At 41.8% G+C, this 26,862-nt stretch overlaps 1 protein-coding gene across 7 annotated transcripts in view; it reads left to right on the top strand.

Moving 5' to 3' along the window:
• The window catches only part of PHACTR1 (phosphatase and actin regulator 1), a 295,584-nt gene that overhangs the window by 258,383 nt on the left and 10,339 nt on the right, over positions 1 to 26,862 (top strand). For all 7 annotated transcript variants that reach the window (XM_068172561.1, XM_068171731.1, XM_068174243.1 and 4 more), the window contains 2 exons: positions 20,055 to 20,110; positions 24,914 to 24,975. In XM_068172561.1, coding sequence (XP_068028662.1) covers positions 20,055 to 20,110; positions 24,914 to 24,975 — 118 coding nt within the window. The remainder of the gene's footprint in view (positions 1 to 20,054; positions 20,111 to 24,913; positions 24,976 to 26,862) is intronic.

The following is a 26,862-nucleotide window of genomic DNA, read 5'->3' on the forward strand; positions in this document are numbered from 1 at the left end:
CATTCATATCAGATACTAGAAAGAAAAAGAAGAGTAGAAAAATTGGACAGTTTGGGAAGAGGATTGGGCTGTCAGCATCACCATGAAGGTGACAAATACTAGCAGTACTGAGGAAGGGTCAGTCTGCAAGGCTTGCACAGTCACTCAAATGCACAGCAGTTCCTTCAGAGGTCTGAGGGGACTGAATACTTTGAAGCAATCATTTCTATTTACCAATATTTAGGCTGTGAAGAGATTTAGCTTTTTGAAGCGGTTAATTCTTTAAGCAATGTTGCAGTCCCACTAGGGAAGGGTTTATTCAGCCAGAGGATGGCAGCATGATGGATCCCGTTGAGCATGGCTGAATCTCCTCGTAGCTGCTCCCTATCCGGTTCTGTGGAGGGCAGTTTGTGCCCTCCCTATCTCCGAGTCATTTAGGGATAAAAAGAATGGGCAGACAGCAGGATTAGGCTTTATTCAAAGACCTCATTTTGTTGGGTAATGTGAAATAATTTCTTCCTAATTACGTCTGACGTCTGCAATTCTCACACTTATTGTTAGCTTCCATTAATGAGAGAAAAGCAAGTGCCTAAAGCAAGAGCTCATCCCTGACGGCAGCACGCAGGCGCGGATGTGCATGAAGCTTGCCTCTTTGCATGCAGGGATAAATCACATGGAAAATGGGATTGTGGTAAACGAGCTCATCTAAATCCTGGATTAGGGACGATGCAACAGCACTAGATACATGTATGGGGGTGATGGAGAAAAACTGTAAAGGGCTGAGCCTCAGTTTTAGCTGCAATGGTACCTAGGGAGAACGGCATTTTTTCCCTTTTAGTTTAGCTATTTGTCTGCAGAAACCCCAAGGGAGCTATTGAAATTGCCCTTAGCATCAGGAGGAAGGCACGAAAAGCTGATGATTATTTATGGGTGATGAGCTCAAACACAGCTACCATTACACATCTGTGCTCAACTGCTGGGAATAAATACTCTAAGTAGAACTGGTCTGGGTTCTGTGCATGGGTTCAGATGGGAGATGGGTGTTCAAGGCCCTTGTCAGCCCTCTTTTCTGTGATCAATGTCCTGGTGAGCTCTGCTCTGCTGAAAGGAAAGGTGTCTTTGTAGTTACAGTACTCCGAGAAAGCTGCATCTTCCACCAGCTTTCCAGCCTCTAGCGAGCCACTGAAAGAGATTTGTTTGTTTGCTTGTTTGTCTATTAATTTAAAGTGTTGGGGTCTCAAAAAGTATATCAATGCCTATGATCTTTGGAACATTGCATTAGTTGACAAACTCTCATTGACAGCATTTGTTTGCTTTCAAAAAGCCACACCAATACCAAGATCTCTTTAGACATCTAACTCTGTCTTTCAGTAGAACAGGGATCCTCATTTCTGAGCACGGTTTGTACTTACCTCTTTGTATGAGGAATTTCCATGGCTAACATCATCATTCATCGCAGAAAAAGGCATGTCTAACATCATGATGCTATTACTATTGTTTTGATAGTTGATGGTTGTTTTGCATTTCATAGCTAGCAGCATGAGTTTGCTTCATCTGAGTAATTTTCTATGGCAAAAGGTCAGTGGAGCAATCAAGGGATGACAGTGTCACCACAAAACACATCACCTCTACACACTCCTTGGTTTGGGGAATGAACAGTGTCCTTAACCTTTGCAGCTCCACCTTGGGATGGGATGAAACCCTGCCCCCATGAATTTTGCTCAACTAGGGCCAACAGATGTTTTGTTATTTATGGAAGCAAAGCCTTGCAGAGTAGATATAGTCTGTCCTTGGGCAGATGTGTCTCTCCATGTTAGACAATGGAGCTCCAGACGTACAAAGACATTTATTTATGCTACTATAAAGGAGGAGAAATGTTATTCTGAGGAGAAGGATGATTTTAATGGTAGGCAGCAGAGAGTGGCATTTGAGGGCAAGGTCTCCCCAGAGGCACCTGTGTGACCACTGATGAAATGGCAAGTGTTTTCATCATGTCCAAAGTTCATTTCAATCAGAAATGTCACCAGCCCAGAAAGGAATTTGTTATTGCTGGGATCTGTTACTGTTCCTGTTTCTGCTCTCGTGGAAGCAGGGCAAGTCACACTGCCCTGTCATTGCAACATCTGTTTCTCCCATCCTTTCTCTGCAGAAGTTGAAGCAAAATGCATTAATGGGGTTACAATTTCCCCTTCATGCTTCCCATACTCTTCAGCCCCCTGACACAGCCTGTATTTGAGGTCTAATTCAGACTGTCAACACAGCTGAGACAAATATATTACATCTACCTTAATTTCCTTTGCAGTTTCAGTGGGGTGTGGTATCATTTATTTTCTGCCCTGAATTGATTGCAGTTTTGCTTTTAGTTGTCAGACTACTACCAGCTTTTATGTAAGAGGAAGCCATGTCTCTCTGCTGGGCAAAATAATTCATGGGGATATAAATAAAACTTGTGGCAGTAACAGAATAACATATTTCGGTAATAGAAATAGTCTTATTTCTCCAGTAAACAAGAGACCACATGGAGTCTGTGCAGCACTCTCTTTTGAGTAAAAGAATGGCATTAATAAAAACAGGTGAAACAAACACAAGCAAGGAGATAGCTGCTTCAAAATGTTATATTCTGGCTTTAAAAACAAAGGTGGTTTATTTGTTGGGTTTGTCTTTTTTTACTGGTTAATACTGACAAATTTAGGGCAGCTCCATTAAGAACTAGCTCATAGATTTCCACGTCTAAAAAAATCTAACCATAAATCTTTATATTTTGTACCTCCTGATTGTAGGTAGTTAATCACAAGCACAACAGTTGCTTAGCTTGGATGACCTTGTAATTTCTGTAAAGGAAACAAATCAGGTGGGAATACAAGATAAAAGAAGCAGACTGGCAGAAATAAATTTCTCTTTATAGTCTGCTGATTGTAAAATGGAGAAATTGCTCTTTGAGCAAAATATTTAACCTCTCTCAGAAGTTATAGTTTGCATTTCCCCTCCACTTCAGTGTATTATGGCCTATTTAGTAACACATGTGCACAAGATTTAACAGCGGCGAGCCTTGTAAAATAGTCAAATGTATTTAAAAGGTGATCCGAGACAGGATTTAAAAGTTGTGTTTATATGTGTGCTTATATGTGTTCCCTGTGGCTGTTACTGTGAGTACGAGGAGAACTGCTAGAGGGTAAGTCTGACTTGTGTGCACGGTCATCCATCTATATCTAGAAACTCTGGAGTTTCACGTGCAGGCTATTGTATGTGAATAAACAGTGGTGACTTTCTGAAGAGGAGTCAATAAGATTCAGTGTTTGTTTTATGTAGGACTAGGTGTCCTTAGAGATGAATGGGGTCCTTTTTTTGCAGAAAAATTACAACTAGTTTTTAGAGGTAGGTTTGGATAAGAATTGTGCTCCTGTTTCAATGCATCAGGATTCACAAGCACTGCACAGACCATATGTGGAAATTAAACTAAGTCCTTAGCCTCAGACCTGACCATGTGAAATTACTATTTGTGTTAATACCTTTAGCAAAGAGGAAGTGTTCTCATGTGTGGTAGACCACATCAATGTGTCTCTAAGTGTGCAGCCAGTAATATTCATTACTTGCCTTTCTGATAATAAATAACAAACCAACAAACTACAGGGAAAGCACATTAGCACCAAGATTAATTCAGTAACCTGGTTCTTCACTAACATCCCTGAATTCAGGAGGCAGCAACACTACTAGTTAATGAATAATTAATAAAATAAGCATTCAATATATTGTTTTTCAGCATGCTGGAAAAGTCTTCATGATTTCCTTTATTGCAGTAATCAAGACAGAAACGGTCTTCCTGCCTCCCTGCAATCAGCTGGCTTTGATTTAAAAGCCTTGCAAGCAGGCACCCTGATCTCAAACATCAGGGGCTGCAGAGGCACCAGCCTACTTCTTCACTGGGGAGCAGCCATGGCTCCTGGACCAGGGCCCTGTCTCTTCTACGTGCTCAGGGACATCATTTACCTGGTGGGGTGGCAGATGGTAGCTTGGGTGCACCCAGACCCATTAGGGGAGCATGCAGGGAGGTCACATATTCATGGCATTGTAGAATGGTTTGGGTTGGAAGGGACCTTAAAGACCACCTGATTTTAGGTGTAGGCAGAGACACCTCCCACTAGACCAGGATGCTCAAAGCCCCATCCAGCCTGACCTGACTTCCAGGGATGGGGCATTCACCACTTTTATGGACAATTTGTTTCAGTACCTCGCCATCCCCACAGCAAATAATTTTTTCTGAATACCTTATCTAAGCCCTCTCTCAGTCAGTTTAAAGCCATTCCCCATTGTCCTGTGACAATGCCCTTGTGCCCTCTCCATCTCTCTTGTGGGCCCCCTTAACTTACTGGAAGGCTGCTACTTGTAAAGTGTAAGTAAACTCCCTCCTTGGTAGCCCCTCATAGAAGGTACAGAGAAAAGTCTCTGGTCATCTGCCATGAAGGTATTTTCATAACACCATCAGCTGGCCCACCTCCAGTTAAACCTGCAAGCGGCGTGGGAAACAAGCTCCTTCAGCCTCTGGCTGCACTGGGAAATTGGATTACCCAAATTGTGCTCCAATTCTGGCTTTTCCAGAGCACCCTGTGCCCCTATACAGGGGCCCTGGGGAAGCTTTAATATCCAAGGTTCAGCTATAAAAGAAAGAGGGCAGGCAGCCCTTCTGACAGGAAGTGGTTTGTTTGGATCTGCACATCAGTCTCAAAGTGGGGAGAAACTTCTCTGACAAGAGTTTGGTGCCTTTACATCTCCTCATCATGGAATTCCCCAGCTGATCCCAAAACCTCCCTCTGCTACTTTCAGGGAAAGGAGTGGCTGATGTTCCAAAGCCAGAACATCCCCTGAGACTCTACAACTGAGTGTAAATGCCTGGTGTCCTTTACCCTCGGGTTGTGCCAGAACCATTCACCCTTCCCTTGTTTGAGCAGACAGAAAAGATAAGATAGGCAGACCTGGGCAATTGCAAGATTATAGAGCCATGTGATATTCCACCATCCATTTCATCTTCCCCTTCAGACTAGACTACCAAAGAAAATCTAATACTCTACTGCAGTTAAAAGAGCTGCCAATATTTTGCACTGCACTGTTTAATGCCAGAAAAGGGCTCCATCATGTTTTCTAATGTGACATGACATTAAAAAGGCTCAGTGGTGGAAAGATGATTTTTGCCTCTGAAAACCAACGTATGACACTTTCTTGGGAGGCACTTTTATTTCTCTCTGTCACGACTAATTATTCTCTTCAGAGTCTTTATTCTGTCTTATTTCTCACTGTATTTCAGTAAAGCTAGTAGCCCCCACCACCCCACCATGGTTCAAGATACCGTGCAGTACTTGGCCTCAGTCTGGAGCAGATATCAAAACAATGATGGGGAAATGCAAAGCATCAGTGGAGGAATACCAGGCATGACAATTCACTTGTCTCAGCATCCTTCCTGATGGTTGCACACTTGACTGCCTCAGATTTGATTGTCCACCTGCCCATTACTGTACCTTGCGTTTCTCCCAGTTCTGTGCACTTGTCACTAGTCATGTCATGTTTTAACAATTAGGGCATGTGTTAAAATCTTCCAGAGAGCAATGCTGCCTCACTATTCATCATAAAAGTATAAATGAAAGGATGAATTTGACCCAGCATTACTGAAGATTCAGTGCCATCCTTATTTTCTTTAATATTCCTTTGACTGATTGTGTCAGCTAGGAGAAGTGCTCAGAGACAAGAAGGGAAGCAAATGTCACTCCTATATTCAAAGAGAAGTCAGGGAATTACAGGCCAGTTGACCTCACATTCATCACTAGGGAGGTGATGGAGAAGCTAATCCTGGAAACCATATTCAGGCATGTAAAGGACAAAAAAGTCAGCAGTAGTCAACGTGGATTCACAAGGGCAAGTCATGCTTGATTAATGTGATGAACTTGTGAAATTGCTGACCTGGTGGACAACCAGGGAGTAGTAGATAATGTCTGTGTAGATTTCAGTAAGGCTTTCAACACTGTCTCCAGTAAAATTCTTCAGGTGTCCAGGAATGGGCCCAGCCACTCAGACTTTTCAATCCATTTACCCATCCAGTCCAGAGGCTGGTGTTCCGTAGCACCAAGTCTAGTTGGACTCCAGTACCTAGCAGTATACCCCAAGGAGTCAGTACTGGGTCCAGTCCTCTTTAACAACCTTCATTAATGATCTGGATGACGGGCAGAGCGTATCCCCAGCAAACAAACTTGCTGGTGACACCAAACTGGGGGGTGTGGGTGATGCACTGCAGGATAGCACTGCCATCCAGAGGGACCTTGACAAACTGGAGAAATGGGCTGGCAAAAATCTCATGAAGGTCATCAAAGGCAAGCACTAATTGCTGACCTAGGAAGGAACCCCATGCGCCAGTAATGTTGTGAGCTACCCAGATGGAGAGCAGCTTGGCAGAAAAGGATCTGGAGGTCCTGATGGGCATGAAGTTGGACACCAGCCAGCAACTTGGGGGCGGGGTGGGGGGGGAGAAATGCCTAAGAGTATTCTGGGCTGCATTAGAAAAAGTATTGCCAGCAGACCAAGGGATGTGATCTTTCCACTCTACTGAGCACTGGTGAGGCCACATCTGGAGTGCTGTGTTGACTTCTGGCTCAGAATCACAGCATATTCTGAGCTGGAAGGGATCTGCAAGGATCATCAAGACTCTGTAGAAAAGAGATAATGGCATATGAGAGAGAGTCCAATGAAGGGCCACAAAGATGATGGAGATGATGAACTGGAGCATCCTCCTTGTGGAGAGCACCTGAGAGAGCTGGGACTGTTGAGCCTAGATAAAAGGCTCAGGAGATCTTATCAATGTGTATAAATGCCTGAAGGAAGGGTACAGTGGGGACAGAGCCAGGCACTCCTCAATGGGGCCTGGTGACGGGACCAGAGGCAACAGGCACAAACAAAACAAGGAGGTTTCCTCTGAACATCAGTAACATTATTTCTACTCTGAGGGTGACCAAACACTGCCACAGGTTGGCCGGGGGATTGTGACATTTCTCTCTGTGGAAATATTCAAAAGTCATTTGGACAGAGTCTCAGCTCTAGGCATCCCTACTTGAGTAGAGGGGTTGGATTAGATGGGCTTCAGAGATCCCTGCCAAACTCACCATTCTGCGATAACACAAGGTATCAAAAGAACCAACAATGTCAATGTGTATTAGCAACAACTTTCATTTTTGAAGTGTATGACATTGTTGGCTGATTTTTTTGTGTGCCTTTGGCCAAATTGTGTCTCAGACTTCCCCAAATCCTGATTCCCTTCACTCTCTATAGCCTAAGGTTTCTTTGAATATGTTTCATAAAGCTATTCGATGCGATGCTTGACTAATTTCTTCTGATTTGGGTTATTGCACAATGACTGTGCCAGCACAGACAATTTAGCCAGGTCACAAGCTTTGACAAATGTCTGTCTATGACATGTAGACTGTAGGAGTCTATAGCTTACTTCAGTCCCAAGAGAGTGTGGGATTAGCTCTTGCAACCAAACTCCTTGTGTTGTCCTCTAAGGAAAAAGTTACCGGGACTCAGTTTTTAAACAAGAACATCTCACAGACATGCTGCATTCACAAGGAAATCAACCCCAGACACCCAACTCCCTTCTGCAGGGATCTGTAGTATACATTGTACAGGAGTGTTCTGATGTCTCTAAAGAAGAAAACAGAGTGGAAGTGTGTATTTAATGCACATTTTGCTAAAAACACTGCTCAGAGGACTTTGAAAAGCTGACAGAATGTAGCAGTTGTGAGGTATTCCCCCCCACTCATGCTCCTTAGCAGCTGCTGTTCATTAGCCGGTCTCAGCAGAACAGAGTTATTAGCATGAGATAATCTCCAGTCATAAGAGTAGGCTAACCACCCAATAAACTGTAGGGTACAGATGTAAATTCAATCTGCCTGTAAAGCAAAACACAAGTCCACATGGCTGTGGCTACTGGGGCTGGAAGGAGGGCCTGAATGTATCCTTTTACTTCTGCTCAATGTGGATGAATAAGAAATTGCATGTTTTAAACTAATAAAGAAGGTGAGCAGAACTGGGAAGCAGGCACTGGGTCTGTTTGCCCAGGCCATCCTAGCCAGCATCTTTTAGTTCAATCTGCAGCTTCTCATAGCAGTAGGTGCAGTTTCCAGCTTTATGAACATTTTGTGCATCATCAGTAAATACTCAGAAGGGATTTTTTCCTGGTGATTGTGATGATTTCTTTTGCTGCCTTTTTCCAAGCCCCCTGTCCTTGCCATCATTGCAGCTAGATATGCAGAAAACAAGTGTATGCCACAAAACCAGGGCACTGAATGCCCAGGACAGAGGTATTTCAGTCTTGGCATTTGACTGTGCCCTGCAGGGAAATCCAGGCTTCTCCTATGGCATGTCAGCAGCCACGAACAAACATACTGTGCTCAGTTTGAGTATAAAGTATTTTAAATATTAATTCTCTTCAGCCTTTCTGCGTAAATGCCAGCTGCAAAGCTATTCAGTAAGGAGCTCAAAAAACAGTCACCAATGTAAGGCAGTCTTTCTTTAGAGGGCAAACAATTGCAAAAATGTGGACTTTGATAGCACCCTCATTTGAAATATCACAGGGAAGATATCTACAACACTTTCCCAATGAGATTTAAGAAGTGAAATGTCTTAAGTGTAAAGGAAAAATTATTCTTTATGTCAACAGAGCCAGGAATAGTTTCTCTCCCGTTTTATACAAGGAAGATGTTATTAGGCATTCCCTCTCCCTCCACAGTTCAACATCACCTCTAGTTAGTGAAAAAAAACCAAAAATGTGAAGAATACTGGTATCACCCCAGCAGCTAGATTGTGGTAATGAAGCAGGTTTTCACACTGATGAAGTGTCAGGTGGAACAGGGGGATGTGCAGGCATCTGATAGTAGTCGGAAAACTGTGTGGCGAAACTTCAGTAGGGGCTGAACTGAGCTCTCAAAACTTCAGGGAGAAAATGTAAAAAGCTGATGTCACACTATGCACGGGACAAAGAGAAAGGCTGCAGCCTGCTCAGCATAGCACAGAGGGTTTGAATGTCCCTCTGGAAGTCTTTTGCTTCACAAAGGGGGGGTGAGTTGTTTATTTTGAAGTTAAGTGTATTTGTCTGGAAATAGGATCTTTGTTACTTTGGAGATTATTGATTCCTGCTGCTAATTCCCTATTTGATGTGATAAGCCTCTTTATAGCATTCCATTTGTTTTGCTGTGGAAATATGTACAAAGCAACAACAGAAAAAAACCTTATCGCTTTGTAGTCCAAATTTAGCCTCCAGGTAATTATGTGTATCTCAGTGACTTCAAGAGAAGAAAAGGCAGATGGGACAAGAATTCTCCTGAGTAAAAAATATTTTAGGCCACTTTAGGCATTTTTTTCATGCTTTTAGGCCACTAGATTTGAACCTAAAGATGATAATGTAATTGTGAAATAATCATATCTAATATCTTTTCAAAATAACAAATATGCAGTTTCCTAAGGTATGTTTTTTTTTTTTTTTAACCAGGTAAATAATTTAATCTGGTTTTGTTTTTGAAGCTAGACATTTTTGCTATTTTCTGTCTCTATGCTGCATGTTTTCATTGACGTTCCATGAGATGCCAGGATTTTTTAAAAAATTGTTTCTGACCTTTGCTAATGCATAGAGGCAGAAGTTGGCTCTGGCTGTGAAGGTGTTAAATACACACCAGATGGGAATTTGTACAATGGGCAAATCTCTGGATAGGGTGGTGAAACAATACATTCTCTAGAAAGATAAGAAATTATTGTGCAGTTGGTGATGCAGATACAAAAGAATCAATGTTGTAAAACATGTGCAAAGACCTGGTCTGACCAGCAGTAAATGGTGAGGAATGACTGAGGCACCTGCACCCCAGTTTGCAACACAGGTGCTGGGGAGAGTTCTCTTTGTAATCCTCCTCAATAGATTTGTGTTTGGAATCACTGTAGCAGTTATTGGAAGGAGAGTTGTGTCTACTGGACTTGGCTGAATAATGGATTTTTTTTTTGCATTTGGTACTCAAATGGAACAAAATAATTAACAAGTGGATTAGAGAAAACTGACTAAAATAGCAAGTACAGGCATCATTAATTTTTTTATTACACACTGAAAACTGTCATTTCAGGTCAGAATTAAATATTGTCTAGTGCATTTTTAATGTTTTTTTAATTTTGTTGGTTTTGAGAAAAGTGTATCTAGTGAGTTGGTTTTTTTCAGCTGAAACTAGTCACTAAGTTTGACCTCACCTTGCAGATAGTTTCTGACCTTCTAGAACTCAATTTTCTAACAATTTTAGTTTGTCACAAACATTTCAGCCAGTCCTAATTCTTAATCTTCAAGTGAAAATTTTAGGCACAGCCCTTTGCAAAAAGTTACTACTATTTATCACCTGCCTTTCATGAAGTCTGGGGATCTGAAATCCCTCTGTCACAAAATAGTTAATTGCTCTTAAAGCTCTCAAATTTGTTTACTTCCAGGAATTTTCCACTTCAGTAACAAGACAAAGTATGGGCACCATGCTATTTCCTATGAATCTTTTCTACTAGAAACTGAATTATTATGGTTTTGAATTGCTAACACTGCCAACTTCTTTTACAAAAGCTTTTATTTAGAGTTCCTATATTGTGGCTGTTCCAAGTCACTGAGTATTTTAGCTTTTGATTTATTTAGCAGAAAAGGTGTGAGTTGCTTTTTTTTTTTTGTCATTACCAGTGTAAAGTGCCTTCTTGGAGATTAATGTTATTCTTCCACTATTGTTCATTTGCCTTTCTTCATGCTGACACTGGTAACATGGTCTACAACAAACTAATGTGGTGAGGGGTATATGTGATACAGGCCAAGAGAGCTGGGGTTGTTCAGCCTGGAGAAGAGAAGGCTCCAGGGAGACCTTAGAGCAGCCTTACAGTGCCTGAATGGGTTTCTTAATAGAGATAGAGAGGGACTTTTTGCAAGAGCATGTAAAAAGTGGGGACAAGGAAGAATGGCTTTACACTGAAAAACAGTGGGTTTGGAATAAATATTAGTAAGAAATTCTTTTCTGTGAGGCTAGTGAGACGCTGGAACAGGTTACTCAGTGAAGCTTGGGTGCTCTCGTCCGTGGAAGTGTTCAAGGCCAGGTTGGATGGGGCTTTGAGCAACCTGGTCAAGTGGAAGATGTTCCTGCCCATGGCAGGAGGGGTTGGAACTAGATAATTATTAAGGTCCTTTCCAACCCAAACCATTCTATGGTAATTCCTCTCTCTGTACTTTGAGTGGTCTGTAGCTGCTGTAGTAACAGAGGAAACTTTATTAAGTTGGCTTTGTAAATGTTGAGATTGACATCAGCTTGCTGAAGTTCCTCACCCAGATTTCCTTCCTTAAAATTAACAGTTTTTTACATTTTGGATAGAGATTTTCCATGATGGTCACAGATTACTTGGACTGCCAGGCAAAGTTGGTTTATTTGTTTACATGTTTAAAATGTTCCTGGCTTAATATTTTAGGGTTACAGTTAGGTTACAGAAGATAAGGTGCTGCTGCTTTTTTCGTTAAACAAATTCCATATTGGCAGTGCTAGAAGTGCAACATACATGCTAATGCATAGGTCATGTCAGTCACTGTGGTCCACAGAGGCCCATCAAGGGGTCTGGTCTTCAAGCTAACTAAACGTAGGGAAGATGGTTCCTCCATTATGTGTTTCAGCCCTCAATCCTTCCTCAGAGCCAGCAGCTGCTTCTCAGGGTAGGTTGCATTAGAGTTTGTGGCAGCAGATTTCTCAGAAGAGGATCCTTAGAAGAGAGTGTTGCTGGGAAAGATCACTGGGGCTTTAAAAGGTGAAGAGCTCTGGGGAGTGGGGCTGTACTTTCATTGTCACCCCCTCAGCCTCCCTCCATGTTTTCTTCCCTGGTCCCCCAGAATTGCTTCCCACATAAAGCATTGCTTTTTGTCTCCATCCCAAGGCCATGCCACATACACAGAGGAATAACTGCTTTATTCCTATATCAAATATGTTCCAACATCCAAGCTTCCCTGAGCATCAGAAGCCAGGGTGGGAAAAATTCCAATAGAGAAGGCGGTTCTGCTCTTCTGGCTCATACTTGAAGCTGGCTTTGCTTTTAAGAGTGTAACTAACTTTTATTCACTGCTGTAAGTACATTTGTTCACAGAGACAAAGAGATATTACTGTAGACAGATTTTAAAACATTCAATAATGCCTATAGACAGCAAGCATATCTGTTCAGCTCAGATTTATTCTTTTTTGTGCCATTTTGCTTAAGTCATTCACAGATTGACCTTGAACTGTGAATTATGATATCTGTAGCTTTGTAAAATCAGCTTTTAATTCAATATTATCACATTTGGTGAAGCAAGTGTCTTCTCACAATGCTGTATAGACAACAGAAGGACAATCGCTGACATTTTAGAACATTTTTTTTCCTCTATTACAATGGGTCCTAACATCCATCTGTTTTTTCTGGCATGCTTTAGATTTTCAACCAGCATTTAGTACATTTTTCACTCTGGATTTCTAGTACTCGAAAATATCCCATTTTTATTGTTCCAAAAATACATTCTTGAATTAGATATATACTAAATTCCTTCTTCTAAAAAAGATTGTTCTTTGTTTCCTACTGCAGTTGTTGGGTATTTTGTTCTTGCAACTAGGGATAAGAGATTTGAGAAGTAATGCTGCAAAGCTTCTGTGGTATAACTATCTTAATTCAGCCGTGTCTTTTTTTTTAATCATTTAAACTTACATGATCGTATTTTATGTGAACAGCCAGCATTTGGCTGAGAGCTTTGACGTTAATGGAACAGCACAGTAATGAAATGGAGCAGGCTCCATTTTAGAGCTTGTGGTGTGAGGCATGGTCTTGCAATGTTCCACAAACCAGTAGGCATCTCTCAGTTAGTATTATTGAACCTGGGGACAAAATCTGGATTTGTGTGTCTATCACTGCTTGGCATTTTCTTTAGAAAAGAAAAGAAGTCATTCCTTGGGAAAATGCAGGTGTCTGCATTGTTATAGTGGTCTAATGGAAGACTGATGACCCGGCTGTGTCATTATTCACAGTGTTTCTAGTCAGAGTTATAGGGCTATCTAGTCATTGCTTCATTTCTTTTAGCAAAATACAGAGTTCATGGCCCAAAATAATTCTGCTTTATTTGGGTATTTTAAAGAAATGTGTTCCATATATGATGAACAAGATTTTAACCTTATGCAAACATAATGAATTGTCAAAATCTACATTTTGAATATTATTTTCTTTTCCCAGGAGACCTACTCTGGGCAGACAGTTCTTTCTCAGGAAGCTTGTAACTTTCCAAAGAATAAATCAAAATCATAATAATTCAATCCCTCAGTGAGCTGAACCAGAAAAAATGGCATCATTTGAGCCTTGACTCAAGAATAGATTCACATGATCTAAAGAATGGGAAAACAAATTGGTCAGTTGTAAGAGTTTTAAACAAAGAGCCAGCTTGGTTATATTTCTCACTATACACAGATGCTTGAGCAAGCAGAAAATTTGCTGATTAGTTTTCCCAAAAATCCTCACTGCAATCTAGACTAATCGGAGCTTTAAAGTCTATATTGAAGCTGTTTCTCAACACAAAATCAAGTCTGGGATAAGGATAATTTTGGGGGGTAGTAAATGACTGCTTAGAGCCTGAATTAAAGTCTGAATTATTTCAGTTGTAAATCTGATTTTCCTGTAAAGCCCAGCTGGAAACACAACTGCAGATGTGTTATGGGAAATATAATTTGGTTGCTTCGCATTCCAGACTGTTCTGTACTTCTTGCAGTGCACTAATGCTGAGCAAAAGCATTGCCTCTCTCCTCAGGGTTATGGGACTGTTGTGGCTATCCTGGATCAAATGTCAAGGGAACGCAATCAAAAGTCCAGGGAAGAGACTGAGATACTAATGCAGAAGCAGTACCTTGCCAGTAAGGCACCGTCAGAAAATACTTTTATCTTCAATTGATACTTAGCCATTTTTTAGACTTTCACCAAAAGCAAACACTTCCTACCAAAATTGTCTTACTGGTTTTCTGCTAAACCATCTCAGTGGTGCTTCACCCGTTTTCCTAGGGATGAACAGGCATCTCTGCCCACGTTGGTCTGCTTTAGTCATTGCCAGGCTTCCTTATAGCTGCAGAAGCATCACCATCTCCCAGAGGCTGAATATTTTAAATCAACAGGGAAGTGGAGAGCAGTCATTACATGATAACTGAATCGTGGCAAACACCCCTTATGGTTTTATTGCCCTAATTTCTCAGGAAAAGGAGTTATAAAGTGTATTATCATGACTGATACCAGGAGACTTGTCATGCTTACCTGTAAGTGAGCTTAAAGAAAGTAATAATCCTACAGATTAGCAAACGTGTTAATGGAGTGTAGTACAAGAATTTTATTGGTATAAAACTGTTACACTTGCTTCTTTGGGTAGAGATTTTCTATTAATATGCCTTCAGTTTATTCACTCATTGATAAAACTGCATTTAATCCCATGTTGTAAATCCTGTTTAGGAGAATGATAGTCCTTTGTAGACTCTACAGTCTGGCTGTCAAAATCTGGGTTGACACTTCAGAGAAAGTGAACCTCCAGGCTTACAATGATTTTTTGCTCATTGTGCAGTGATGTAAGCAAAGGAGGTAGTTCATTCCTACCCTCTGCTAACAGTTAACTGGTAGAAACAAATACAAGATTTTCTTCTCTTCTATTTTTCTCTGAATTTTCTGTACATGGCATAGGTGTGCAAAGAGCCTCTGACAGCCTTTACTTCATCAATTCTGCTTTGCTATCAGCATTATTATTATTGGGAAAGACGAGGTAAATTAAGACTCGTTACTCTCATTGAATTTTCGTTATGTGGAATTATTTTGCTGATGTAAATCAGCACAGTTTTACTGGCTTCATTCATGCTCATTTATGTCAGCTGAAGAGCAACATGACAAGTTCTTTGTAGCAGCTGGCTTCTCATGTGCCCAGCTCAGTTTTACTGCTCTGTTAGAGCAATGTCTAGGGTAGTATGAACCCAGTTGCAGCTGAATAATGATATTTGCACATACAGAATTAATTCAGAAGTTGCTCCAGAGGTTATGCCCCACTGTGCTCAGAAGTTATTTTACATCAGGGTGACTTAAGTCATGAGGAACAAATGTGTGAGCATGACTTGGCTCAGAGATGCCCTGGGGATATTCTGGACATTTCAACATCTTGCTGTGTGCCCTGTCATGTCCACCAGTCCTGTTCATGGGTCCCACACACCAGATGTCACCATTCAAGCACTGGAGAGCTGCTAAGTTCTGCCTTTCATGTCTGCAAACACTCACAGTTAATAAGCCTGCCAAGTGTGTGGGGAATCATTTTCCAGCAAGCCCTGTGTTATATCCAGCCATTATACTTGCGTGTGACCCCACACTAGGCTCTTAAATTCTCTTCTCCTCTGGACAGAGGCAAAGATGAATTCCTGGTACACAGAAAACACATATCCCACATCATCCTGTTCACACAACAAGCTGGATGGCATGAACCAGCTTTTTCTTGGAGCTCATCCACAGCAAAACAAGAGATCAAGGAGAGAAAACCCATGACTCCAGGTAGAGGACAGCCTAGGCAGCCAGGAGCATCTCCCTTCAAAGATGCTGCCAGACAAAAGGGCTGCAAAAATCTGAGCCGAGGCCCCACAAGGGGTTGGCGGCTGTCCCGAGAGTCCTCGGGGAGTGGCCACACTGCAGAGCAGGGTAAGTATCACTGTGTACTTCATCTGAGTGTTTTCTCATGCCCAAGGAGATGTTTTTCCTTTTATTGCTCCTGCAGAACACTGACACATGGAGCAGAAACTTTTTATTCTGAGTTCTCAGTTTGCTGGGGAGGGTCCAAACAGTAGCATCCATCAGTGAAAATGCTGCCTTTCTTTTCCGTTGGTCCCTGAGGAGATTACACCCAGACCAGCCACTATTTTAGATCTACAGCAATTGATTTTGCATGATTGTCCCTTCTGGCCCCAAACTCCTACTTAGCTGCCATAATGTGACCAGCCCAGCCCAGCACACATTCAAAAGAACAAGCAAACAAACAAAAAAATAAAAACACCCAACAAAATAAGCCTCACTATACACTGTCCTTATGAAGAACTGCTCAGCTCTTATTGTCTAACACAAGGAGTGTGATGCATTTGATCATGCAGAGAATTTATTCAGAAAATTGGTTTGCTGTCAAGTTTATCTTTGTAAATGTGAGCACGCATTTTATTTTTTACTGACAATCTCATTGGATATTATTTTTTCAGTGAAATCCCAGCAAAGCTTTCCTTATGTCACCATATATCTTAGGAAGGTTTCCTTTGTAATAAAACCTTTGTCACAGTGTATTTGCAAAACTGTTGTAATCAATATTGCAGAAATGTATGGGGTATAAACCAAGCAATATATTGTAAAGCACAAATTACAAAAATCTTTCCCGTCCTCTTGAACGCCTGAAGCGTATTGCAAAACTGTATGGATGGCACAGTGGAGATCAGGCATGTTCACACATGAACATTCTAAATACAGAAAGTGCTGTTAGAGGTGGTTACTTGTAGAAGTCTGTCTCCCCTGTTCCTTGGTCAGACACCTGCACTAACTTAGTTTGATGGAACAGCGAGTTACCTTTCTGATCAACAGCAGCACCACATATCTCCCTCCATCCTTACAGTTTGCACCAGCAGATCCATTCTTTGCTGTGGCACCAGGTTCCTTCCTCACCTCCATTTTCTCCCATTTATTCCAATTGTGCTGCTAATGAGACACCTTTTTCCTGACCTGTGGCCTCCTGACTGCCTCATGCAGCCCCTGTGATGTTAAATGAAATAAGGCACAGCAGCAAGCCAGTAATCAAACTACTGAAATCAACCTGTGCAAGCTAGGTGGGCTTCATTAACAACTTTTTATTCTGGGCAGGACAGGAAGGAAGGTAGAAGAGGGGAGCTATCACCACTGATGTTTGCCAAGGTCAGAGCTCTATGCTAGAGATGGTTTACTGAAAGTAAGTGTGGAAGAAAAAAACTGTGTCTTTGTAGCCATAGTAATAAAGCAAGAGCTGCTAGTGTTTTGTTTCTTGATTTACATTATCTGTAACTAGTATCAAGATTTTCAAAGATTAACAGAGATGTCAACAGTTATTCAACATCTGGCAAGCCTAGAAATCAGGCAGCAAGAAACAAGAGCTAAGATGGTGCTGTTCTGAGGAGCTGGTGGAGGTGTTTGGAAGCCCCAATAGTTTCGGGGCAGAAGTCACAGTAACAGCATGAGACGGAATTAAATTAAATGAGCAAGGGACCTTGAAAAGAAATAATTGGGAGAGCTTGGAAGGGAAGGGCTGTGGAAGGGGCTGGGTTTATTTGAAGAGCTCATCAAGGAGAGACTTAGAATGAAGGAGAAGGAGCAGGCTCAGTCAGTCCCAAAGGATGAGGGAAATCGGAATGTAACAATAGTTCATGGAGATAAAAGCAGACACTGGTACTGGAGGCCAGGAACCTCCATGGCTTCTCTTCATGACCTTCTTCATCCTCCAGTGCTGCTTTTCTACTTGCACTGTAAGCACTAATTAAGATTTTGTTCCACTACAAGAATACCTTGGTTTTTCCTACTGCCTAAGTCACATTATTTGAAACTTGGGATTATAAAACTCCAGCAGTGATTGCTGGTCCATGAATGAATCTATCCAAAGTGGCATGGCTTTTTCTGCTGTGCATCACTTAAAAGTGGCAGTCACCATTTAGGCAGGAGTACTCTGCAGACTGAAAAGGGTGGATAATGGGATCCACAAAGTAATTTCACTCTTGATGGAGAACACGGGTATCCTTGGCTGGCTTTCACTTGTGGCCCTAGCAGATAGTGTGGGGAAGAATCCCATGGTCTATAGGTCCTGAGCAGCACAGGCGTAGCAGGTGCAGATAACACCAAGGGCATACTAGGAGAAAATCTCTGTCCTCCTGTGTGGAAGCAATTACATGGTAACATGCAGTGAAAGCTTAGTTTACATGCATCTACTTCATGGCAGGTACCTCACTAAACACATGGAAAATGTGATCCTTGTTGCAAATCACTTCTGTAAGTAGATAAAACTACTGCCTTCTGTTAGAAATGTCCTAGTGTGAACTGTTCGTGACAGAGCAGTTATCTGTGTCCTTCAATCCCTGTTTTCTTGGAAATGGAAGGACTTTTGGGGAGGGTTTTTTTTCTTTCTCCTTTTACTATGATGTTTGTTTCTGTAGAAGCCATCCACATGCTGGATGGCTGGAGTTCATCCTGAACATCCCTCTTTTGGGGAGGGTTTTTTTTCTTTCTCCTTTTACTATGATGTTTGTTTCTGTAGAAGCCATCCACATGCTGGATGGCTGGAGTTCATCCTGAACATCCCTCTGATGCATCCTCTTGAAAAGCATCATGGCATGGGGGATTAAAAACATTTATAATACAGTTCCTACAGACACGTGTGGTGGGGCTAAAAGTGGCAACTTTTTCTTTTTTGGTTCTCATGTGATTCTAGAAATGAAGTAGTTTTAATTGCTTCACAGTCCTAAGGCAAAGTCTCCCATTAGCCACAGCTACTGTACCTTAAAGATGGTAATAGCAAGCACTTGAATAGCACTTTCTGTCTTCAAAGTACTTTGCAGACATTCTTTACTTCTGAATTAAGGATCAGTTTCTGTCCCTTTTAACATTTTTTTAATGAGATAAATGTTCAATTTGCTGTGAGAAAGGGACAAAGCTCCTGACTTAAAATTCTACACTGAAATAGGGCTGTGTTCTGCTGTTTGTTTTCATGGTGTAAAGTGCCCCCAGAGGACATGTGGCTGGTATCACCTCTGCTGGTGGAAATCTTCAGACTGTAAAATCAGGTGCCTGTAAATCTTCTGTCTGCAAACAGCTGGTATAGGAGGTGGTCTCCTACCCAGTGCTTGTTCAGCCCTGTGCTCTGCACACAGTGTGAGGGGCAGGGGTCTTGAACTGGCATACACATGAGCTCCATGGTCTGGAGAAGGCTGGGGATGCATTTGCACCAGCAGCTTAGCCCATGTGTGGTGAGGAGCCATTGTAAGACATCTCTTGTCCAGCCTTGAAGAGCCAGCTCCCTTTCAGGGAGCTGCTGTGCCCAGGGTCGGGGGAACACTCATTGCAGAAGATGAAGCCATGCAGCATTCTTATCATTTCTTATCAGTGCCCAGTAACCAGTTACTCACAGGGAAGCTGGTCCAGTTGACAGAGGCTGGGGCCCTCAAGTTGGAAACGTCTCTGAGTGACCAAGTCTGAAGGAAGAGAAGGCTCTGTTGTGTCATTGGTATCATTGACAAAACACCCATTGACTTGGATGAGAGTATGAGGATGCCCAACAGTGCTGTCTTCTGATGTCATCTCTCTGGTTTTCTTTGTTTTGCAAGGACCCTTTTGTGCTTGCTCTGTATTCTGAATATTCAGGTCATTCCTATGTATAGAGCCCCCACTTGTAATTAGATTGTAGGGTTTGTTGACCCTATTACATACAGGTTGACTAGCAAGTCACACTGATCCTTCAATATAGGATTTAATAAAAGCCACAAGAGGAGGAGGAGGGTTGCTATTGTTCTTCCCTCAGGGCTGCCAAACAGTCCCTTGTTTTTCTGTGTCTGTGTGTTCAAACTCTGTGTGAACCAATGGGGCGCAGTCAGGAGGCTGGCGAGAGGGCAGCGACAGGGTTAGCTGGATCCTAGCTAGAAATACTTGTGCAAGTCAGGAAGCAGGCATGGAGGGAAGGAAATTAAGTGGAGACATCTGTGTGGCTTAGCTTTCAGCAGCTCTGCCTGGGGTAGGGGTGGGAGAGTCATGCCTAAGATGACATAACGTATTTTGTCTTTCGTGGGTTGGAAACAGAGGAAACTGCGAAAGCGAAGCATGGTGTGTGTCACGCATGGTCCAGGCATACCAAGTACATAATGGAGCAGTGTCAGTGCTTTCTGTTCTGCCTTTCATACCCCAAAGTGACTCTACAAGGCAGAGAACTGAGGAGAATATGATATGGTCCAAAAACTGATCTTGGACTTTTTTCGTAGACGACTGAGCCAGAGGCCGACTGCTGAAGAATTGGAGCAGAGGAACATACTGAAACGTAAGTCCTGATTCTGCTGACATTTAACCTGAAGCCAGATAATCTGGGTTAGATTTCATATACATTTGGTGGTTTTTATAAACATCAGCTATTCTCTGTAAGCATCACTGATAGTAATTAAAAATAATAAAGGGCATTGTAAGTGCAAATAAGTGTGAAAGTCTGTAACAACATCTAGATCTGAAGAAAAAGTTCTTTAAAATCAGAGTCAGTAAATTCACAAGAATAAACAACCTATGGAGAAAAAATCCCAGGTCTTGAATGGCATTCCAGACAGGGGGTCAGTCATCCTGAAAAGCCTCCTTTGTGCAGCACTTATATAGATGAGCATCCCATTGTAAATTAGTAAAGACATTAGGGCATAGCTCAATTAGCTTTCCTAAAATCTTCACAGTAATCTGTGCTAGCTGGAGCCTTTATTCAATTTAAAAAAGAGTCCAGTGTGACTCAGGATTATTCCCCTGAAATTCTGCCTTTAAATTAGCCAAAATTTTGCTGGTAGAGCCTCAGCCCATGTTATTTTAAAGGGACAAAATACCACTCAGAAATCCTGAACCAAGTTAGTAGATACATCGCCACTGACTTAAATGGAAGCTGGACTGAGTCCAACTTTCATAACCTCATGAATGAACAGGAAGAAAATTGCAGTTTCTTTACTTCCATGGAAGTGTTTTGAATATTTAAAGCAAAAAAAGCTGTTTATCTAATTGTCATTGTTACTTTGGGAACAGAAAAAAAAAAAAAAAACAGTTCTTCCCCTTTTAAGTTAGTAAATGCATATTTCCAGGAAAATTTTAAAAAATTACTACAGAAAAAAGTATTCCAAAATGGTACCTTATACATAATGTCTTCTTAGGTAGGTCCATAATTCACCTTCTCTTGTCTGAATAGCTGCATTGTATAGAACCATAAAAACGAGGTAGCAGAAGTTTAATTCTCTGAAAATAAGCAGAATTCATTTTTCAAATACTTCAAAATCAAATTCTTAGCAGATTAATGGTAGTGCCCAGCAGGGTTATTTCATCTGTTGATGTTATTATACATGGCAGTCAGAGAGAGAGAGACACCACTATGAATGCAAAGAGGAGAAAAGACCGGACAGCAGAGCGGCATGGGCAAGCCTGAGGCTGCTGCAAAAGCAATTTGTTTGGGACCAGCCCTCTCTCAATAACTGTGCTACTACTGTCTACTCCTAACTCCAGTGACTGGCTGCTAGAGGAAGTCAGGGGCAGAACATGGGGAAATATTTGGCACATCCAGCTTTGATTCTCTCACCAGGGTGTAGCAGAAAGGCTGGAGAAGGGGGGACCTGTAACGTGACTGATGTCAGGCTCAGTCAGAGAGCAACAGAGGCCAATTTTCTGGCAGCTCATGTTGTCATCCTGGGAACTCTGAACAAACACATCAGGCACCACCTGGCACTGGTGCATGACCAGCAAACACTGCCCTGGCACTGGCGGAGGTGGGGTCTTGGGCACCTGCTTTGAACCAGCATCAGCAGAGAGCAGCATCTCCAGTGCTGGATGCCTTGCAGACGTTCCTAAAGGTCATGATGCCGAGCACTGCAGTGACAGAGCGCCCTAACGGTGTCTTACCTTTCACAGGAATTACCCCTTGAATAACATCAGTTCCTTTTTTAATTGAATAAAGGCTCTTAAATTACATGGATGTTTGAAAATATTACCCTGATTCCAGAACCATATTGTATTTCCTAAATGGAATTTTTGTAGCTTGCTTTAGCACAGATCTGCCCCAAAACATGTGTGTCTTGGTAAACAAACAGCTTCCTAATTACAGGGAAGAGTAATGTGGTATTTCCAAGGTATTCCAACTTTTGGTGAACCACAGCAGGAAAGAAAAAAATTAAATTTGTTACATAATTTTTAAAAAAGCATAAACATGGTCTACCCCTAAACAAGTAAATATAAATATTTTCTGGTTTCTACATAATTTTGTGTCATTTCTCTAGACTTCTGAGAAGGAGTATTATAATAAATATAATGGAGTGTAGGGAAAGAGAGACTCAGGAAGTACTAATAAAAAGAGTATAAATTCTCTGCATAAGCAGGTCAAGCAATTTGCAAAAGCCCAGCCCAGAGCATGCACAAACACAAAAGAAAACCTACCAAGCTCTCAAGTAGACTAAACAGGACTTTCTCTGCAGTTAAAGCTGAAATCTCCCTGATGAAAATGTTGTGTCTGGTACCATGATGTTCCTATTACATATGTAACTGCATTGCTGCCCATGGTGATGGGAAAAAATGAGGCAAAACGTGGTTGGACAGCCAGTCTTTATACATTAATTGAATGCTTCCTAGGTCTGTGCTGCTGCAATAATTATGAGTTATCTTTACAAGGGCAAAGCATCCATTGCCAAGTTCTGCTTCTTGCTGATAGCAACAGTGAAATCACAGCAGCCACAGCAAGGAAACAGAGCAGAGACAACTGGTTCTTGTAGGGTCTCCTTCACTGAAGTATATCCCATTCACTGACTCATATTTAGGTCAAGGGCATGGAGTGGGAGGAGTCCAGGCCTGCAGGGTTAGTTTGAAGACTAAAGAACACTTTGCAGTTATACTCGCTGTCCAAGTGTATAGGGAAAGATGCCTCAATCCCCCATCATGCACCACCCCTGTGCCACTTCACAGGCGGATAAAAGTAATCCAGTTGTCAGCCTGGCACATTCAGGTGTGCCAAAAATTATGGTTAGGTGGGTTCTGAATGCCTCAAACTGTATTGGGGGACATTTCACATCAGCACAGAAATCAGGTATGAAAATTGCACCTACATCACCCTGATACAGAGGTTTAGAGAAAGAGAATCTCCTGAACACGTCAGATAAAATAAAGCATCAGTTCTGTAGCTTCTCGAGATTGTAATGACTTAACTTCAAAGAAATAGGCTAAAACAAAGTCACTTTCTAGTTTTGAAGGAGAATGTATTCCTATTTTCCAGCTTTTACCTGCCTTAAGTCTTAAGCCTGCCTAGTTGTCTCTGAAAGTGGGTGGCTAGGCTGAGAGTGAGGAGAAGAGAAAAATATCAGGTGCCAAAATTGAATAGCCATTACTAAGTTTTATGCATAACTCCTTGGCTGCTTGCAGTTCTACCATGACTCTGTGTGGAACCTCTTTAGTTAGTGCTGTGTCTGAAAGCAAGCATTTGCAGGACCAGCTCCTCCAAATTTGAGACACAAAGGGAAGAAAAAAAATTGCTAGAAGATCAATTGCTAGAAGAATATCCAGCCCAGTAGGGACAGAAACCATTGAAAAAGGAAAATTACATTTATCAGTGTAGGTACTCCAGGGACTGCTTAAAAAGACAGTTGTGACTCCCTGTTGTCTTGTATTCTTTTTAGTCCCCTACTGGTTTCCTTCCTTCTGAAAATATAAGCAGTATTTTTGGTAAAATGGCACTTAAAGATCAGAAGTTTAGTGTGAAACATCATAACATTGACAGGTTCTTTGTCCACTTGGGTGGAGATTTCCCATTCCTGATGAAGTCAGTGAGCAGTTGTGATAGCACTGTCAGCTCTACTGTCCTGAGCAGAGAGAAACCTGGTTTGCAGCCTAGCCATCCTCACCTGCTCACAGGCTTCTGTGGGCTCTAAACCTTAGGTCTCATTTCTGTGTGGGGAAAGCCCCAGTTTTCTAGTGGGAGTGATGGCTTGTGCTCTCACAGATGAAGTTATGGCTGGTGGATTGTTAATGCTGCTCTGCAGGAGATGCCTGTTCCATCTGCAAGATCAGCAGAGAGGAACGTGGCATGTCCCCTTGAGTTTAGTGCAGTCCAAAGTTTAACGATTTAAATTGAGGCACCTATCCTCAGCTGGCCTTTGAGGTCCATAATGTCCCCTGCAGAGAGTTATTCCTGCCTGAGCTAGTCCTAGCTGAGCAAAAACTGGATCCCAGCAGGGGCACAGAGTGCTTACTGGAAAAGCTGATGAGTTGTGTTTGCTCTCACCTGTTATGTGCTGGCATGATTGGAGTAAAGAGTATTTCAGCCATCAGTGAAGCAGTGGAGCCAGAGCCTAACTGATCGAGAAGCTGAGTACCTGGAAGCCTGGGATTTTAGTGACTTTTTGTAAAGGTCAATGCAAAGACAATGCATGACAGCCTGCTCATAAATTGAAGAAGAATTAGTGTACTCAAATGTGATTAAGCTCTTGAGGGAGAAGAGTTGGGGCATGCCCTGGTAAGAACTTGTAGCACGTGATCTTTTGGCTTAATGTTGAAGGTTAATTCAACTAGGATGAACTTTTATGCTCCAGTGTGATACTTTGAAGGTTCATGATGGAAGGACACACTCTCCCTAATTCTGCTCATGCCATGGAAGTTGCACAATTTGCCTGGCACCTCTATTCCAAAGGGTTTTTTCTATTATCTCCAAAAAGTAGCTGCAAGAAATTATTCTGCAGATGGAAAAAAAAAAAAGCACGTTTCTTTTCCAGCCATTGACCTTGCAGAATCCAACCCTATCGTAGCTGAGACCCCTGAGGCTGCCAGGCCTGTGGGCAGGGAGATAACATTTTTTGAAGAGCTGGCTTGCTGCCCAGCCCTTCTAGAAAGTGACACACATGAAGAGGTGCCAACACAGGGAAAGGAAGGAAGCTGTAGATGTTTTATGAAGTGTGTGAAGAAGCACAGTAGCTACGGATCGAGGACGTTCACCAGCCCCAGAGGGACATACAGTGCATCAGAGAGGTCCTGAAACATTAATACACTTACTGATGGAAAGGCTTATTTTGTTGCAAATGGTGTATGCCTGATGAGTCCACAGTCTGAGATACTTGTAAATCTTTTACAGCCCGGAATGAGCAAGAGGAGCAGGAGGAAAAACGAGAGATTAAGAGAAGATTAACACGTAAGGTGAGAAGCAACTTTGATCTTATTATGACACTACTGCAACTTTCTCCCTACTCCACAGCTGTTTGCCTTTTTCCTTTTCTTCAGTACCATTTTCAAAAGTAGAGTGTGAAACAAGTCTTACCAAAAAATCTTTAAAAGAAATCAGCAATGTTGTATGGTGTAAGTCTACAGAGAGCAAAGGAAACCACTTTGGTAACATTTCAAACAGGAAAAAAGAAGATCTAGTCTTCATAAGTGAAGGAGTTGTGAACAGTGAAGGATAGGGATCAGCATTTACAAGGACCAATGCTTCTTGTAAATATAATGGCTTCTGTAGCCATTACAGAGAGCAAAGTTAAAGCAATGCTGATTTGAAAATTCCACCAAAAAAACCCTCATAAAACTGGAAGTTAAACATTTTCTGGAAAGAGAGGTTGTCAATTGAGGCATTTAAACTAAATAGAGAGAAGCATTTAGGAAAAAGCATATAGTGCAGAAAACAATCTTGCATTGGCAGGGAAGGACAAACAAAACAGCATCGCTTGATTCAAAAGTCATTTACTCTTAAAACTGAAGAACAGTAATTTCAGATGTACACATTCAGTTTTGCAGCTGGCATAAATGTCTACGGATGCCCAAACATACACTGTGAACAATCCATCCTGCTGTTGCAGATTAACTTTTTTTCAGCCCTGACATATTTCCTATCTCCAAGGGTAAAGAAAGCCCTCTAAAAACTCACATACTTGTGAAGCAGCACCATTCCCTTTCTGGTTTTGGCTTAGTTTTTTTGACCTATGTGATTACAGCTTTCATGGTATAAATAATAACAAGGAAAGGTCTCTAAATATATGTGGAAAAGTTACATTCTGAGAATTGAATTGCTTTCTACCACAGTTAAAAATCTCATGCCTTATTCTCAATTCATGTAAATAGGTAGAATTCTTGGTCACCAGTGGGGGGATACTGCTGTTTTCTGCAGGAGCTAGAGAGCCATAATATTGTTTGTAAAACACTTACATTCCTCACCACAATGACAGGGATGATTTTGCATTCCCTCTTAGCACTGCCTGAAAGAAAAGATCCTAACTGCATTGCAGATGTTTCATGGGCTTGAGGCTCTGCACAAAGGCTGGAAATACCATTTTACCAGGCTTTCAATTTCCCTGTAAAAAAAAAAAGGGTAAACATGTGCAGGAATCCATTGCAGAGTTTGATGCCATTTGAAGAGCAGCTGTAATAGATACAGAGCAAAGCTCCCCACTCCCAGTGTGCCACCTAAGAAGCGAGGGCTTGCTGACTGAGCCGGCGCCATCGCCGCACAGTTCCCATCCTTCACTATCCTGTAGGAACAGTGCGGAGCACAGGAATCATCTGTCGCAGGCAGAGGCCACAGCTCAGCAAAAGCACCCAGGCTGCCTCTGCTTCACATCAGTGTCTGCTCCCTAAAACCTCAGCAGTTTTCTGGGAGATTTCTTGCTTTGTCTTGTTTGCACTTTTATGTAGGAACAACAGGGAAAGCAGCATCAGTCCAAGGCCCTGGCATTTGGCTCTTTAATATTCATAGCCCTGTTCCTGGTTTCCTGGTCACATACCTTTTAGTCTTTTTTTTTTTGGCTTCCACTCTAGTAAAGATTTTTCTCCCCCACATTTCTGAGGTTGATAGCAATACGACTTAACATTGTTTGATTTGGATCATCTTTTTAAACTGTTGTAAATTGTTCTAGTGGTACATGTAATTTTAATGAAAGAACTGCAGGGCTGATCTAACAATAGATTTTGTTCTCACCTACCAAACATACCATCATAAAAGCTCAGAAATCACTAGAGAAAAGAAGTGAATAAAGTGTGCAAGTGTTTTAGATAACAACTAGAAATGCCAACCACTGAGTGAATCCTGCAAAAATA

Source organism: Anomalospiza imberbis, chromosome 1 (genome assembly GCF_031753505.1).
Source record: "Anomalospiza imberbis isolate Cuckoo-Finch-1a 21T00152 chromosome 1, ASM3175350v1, whole genome shotgun sequence".
NCBI classification, from domain to species: domain Eukaryota; kingdom Metazoa; phylum Chordata; class Aves; order Passeriformes; family Viduidae; genus Anomalospiza; species Anomalospiza imberbis.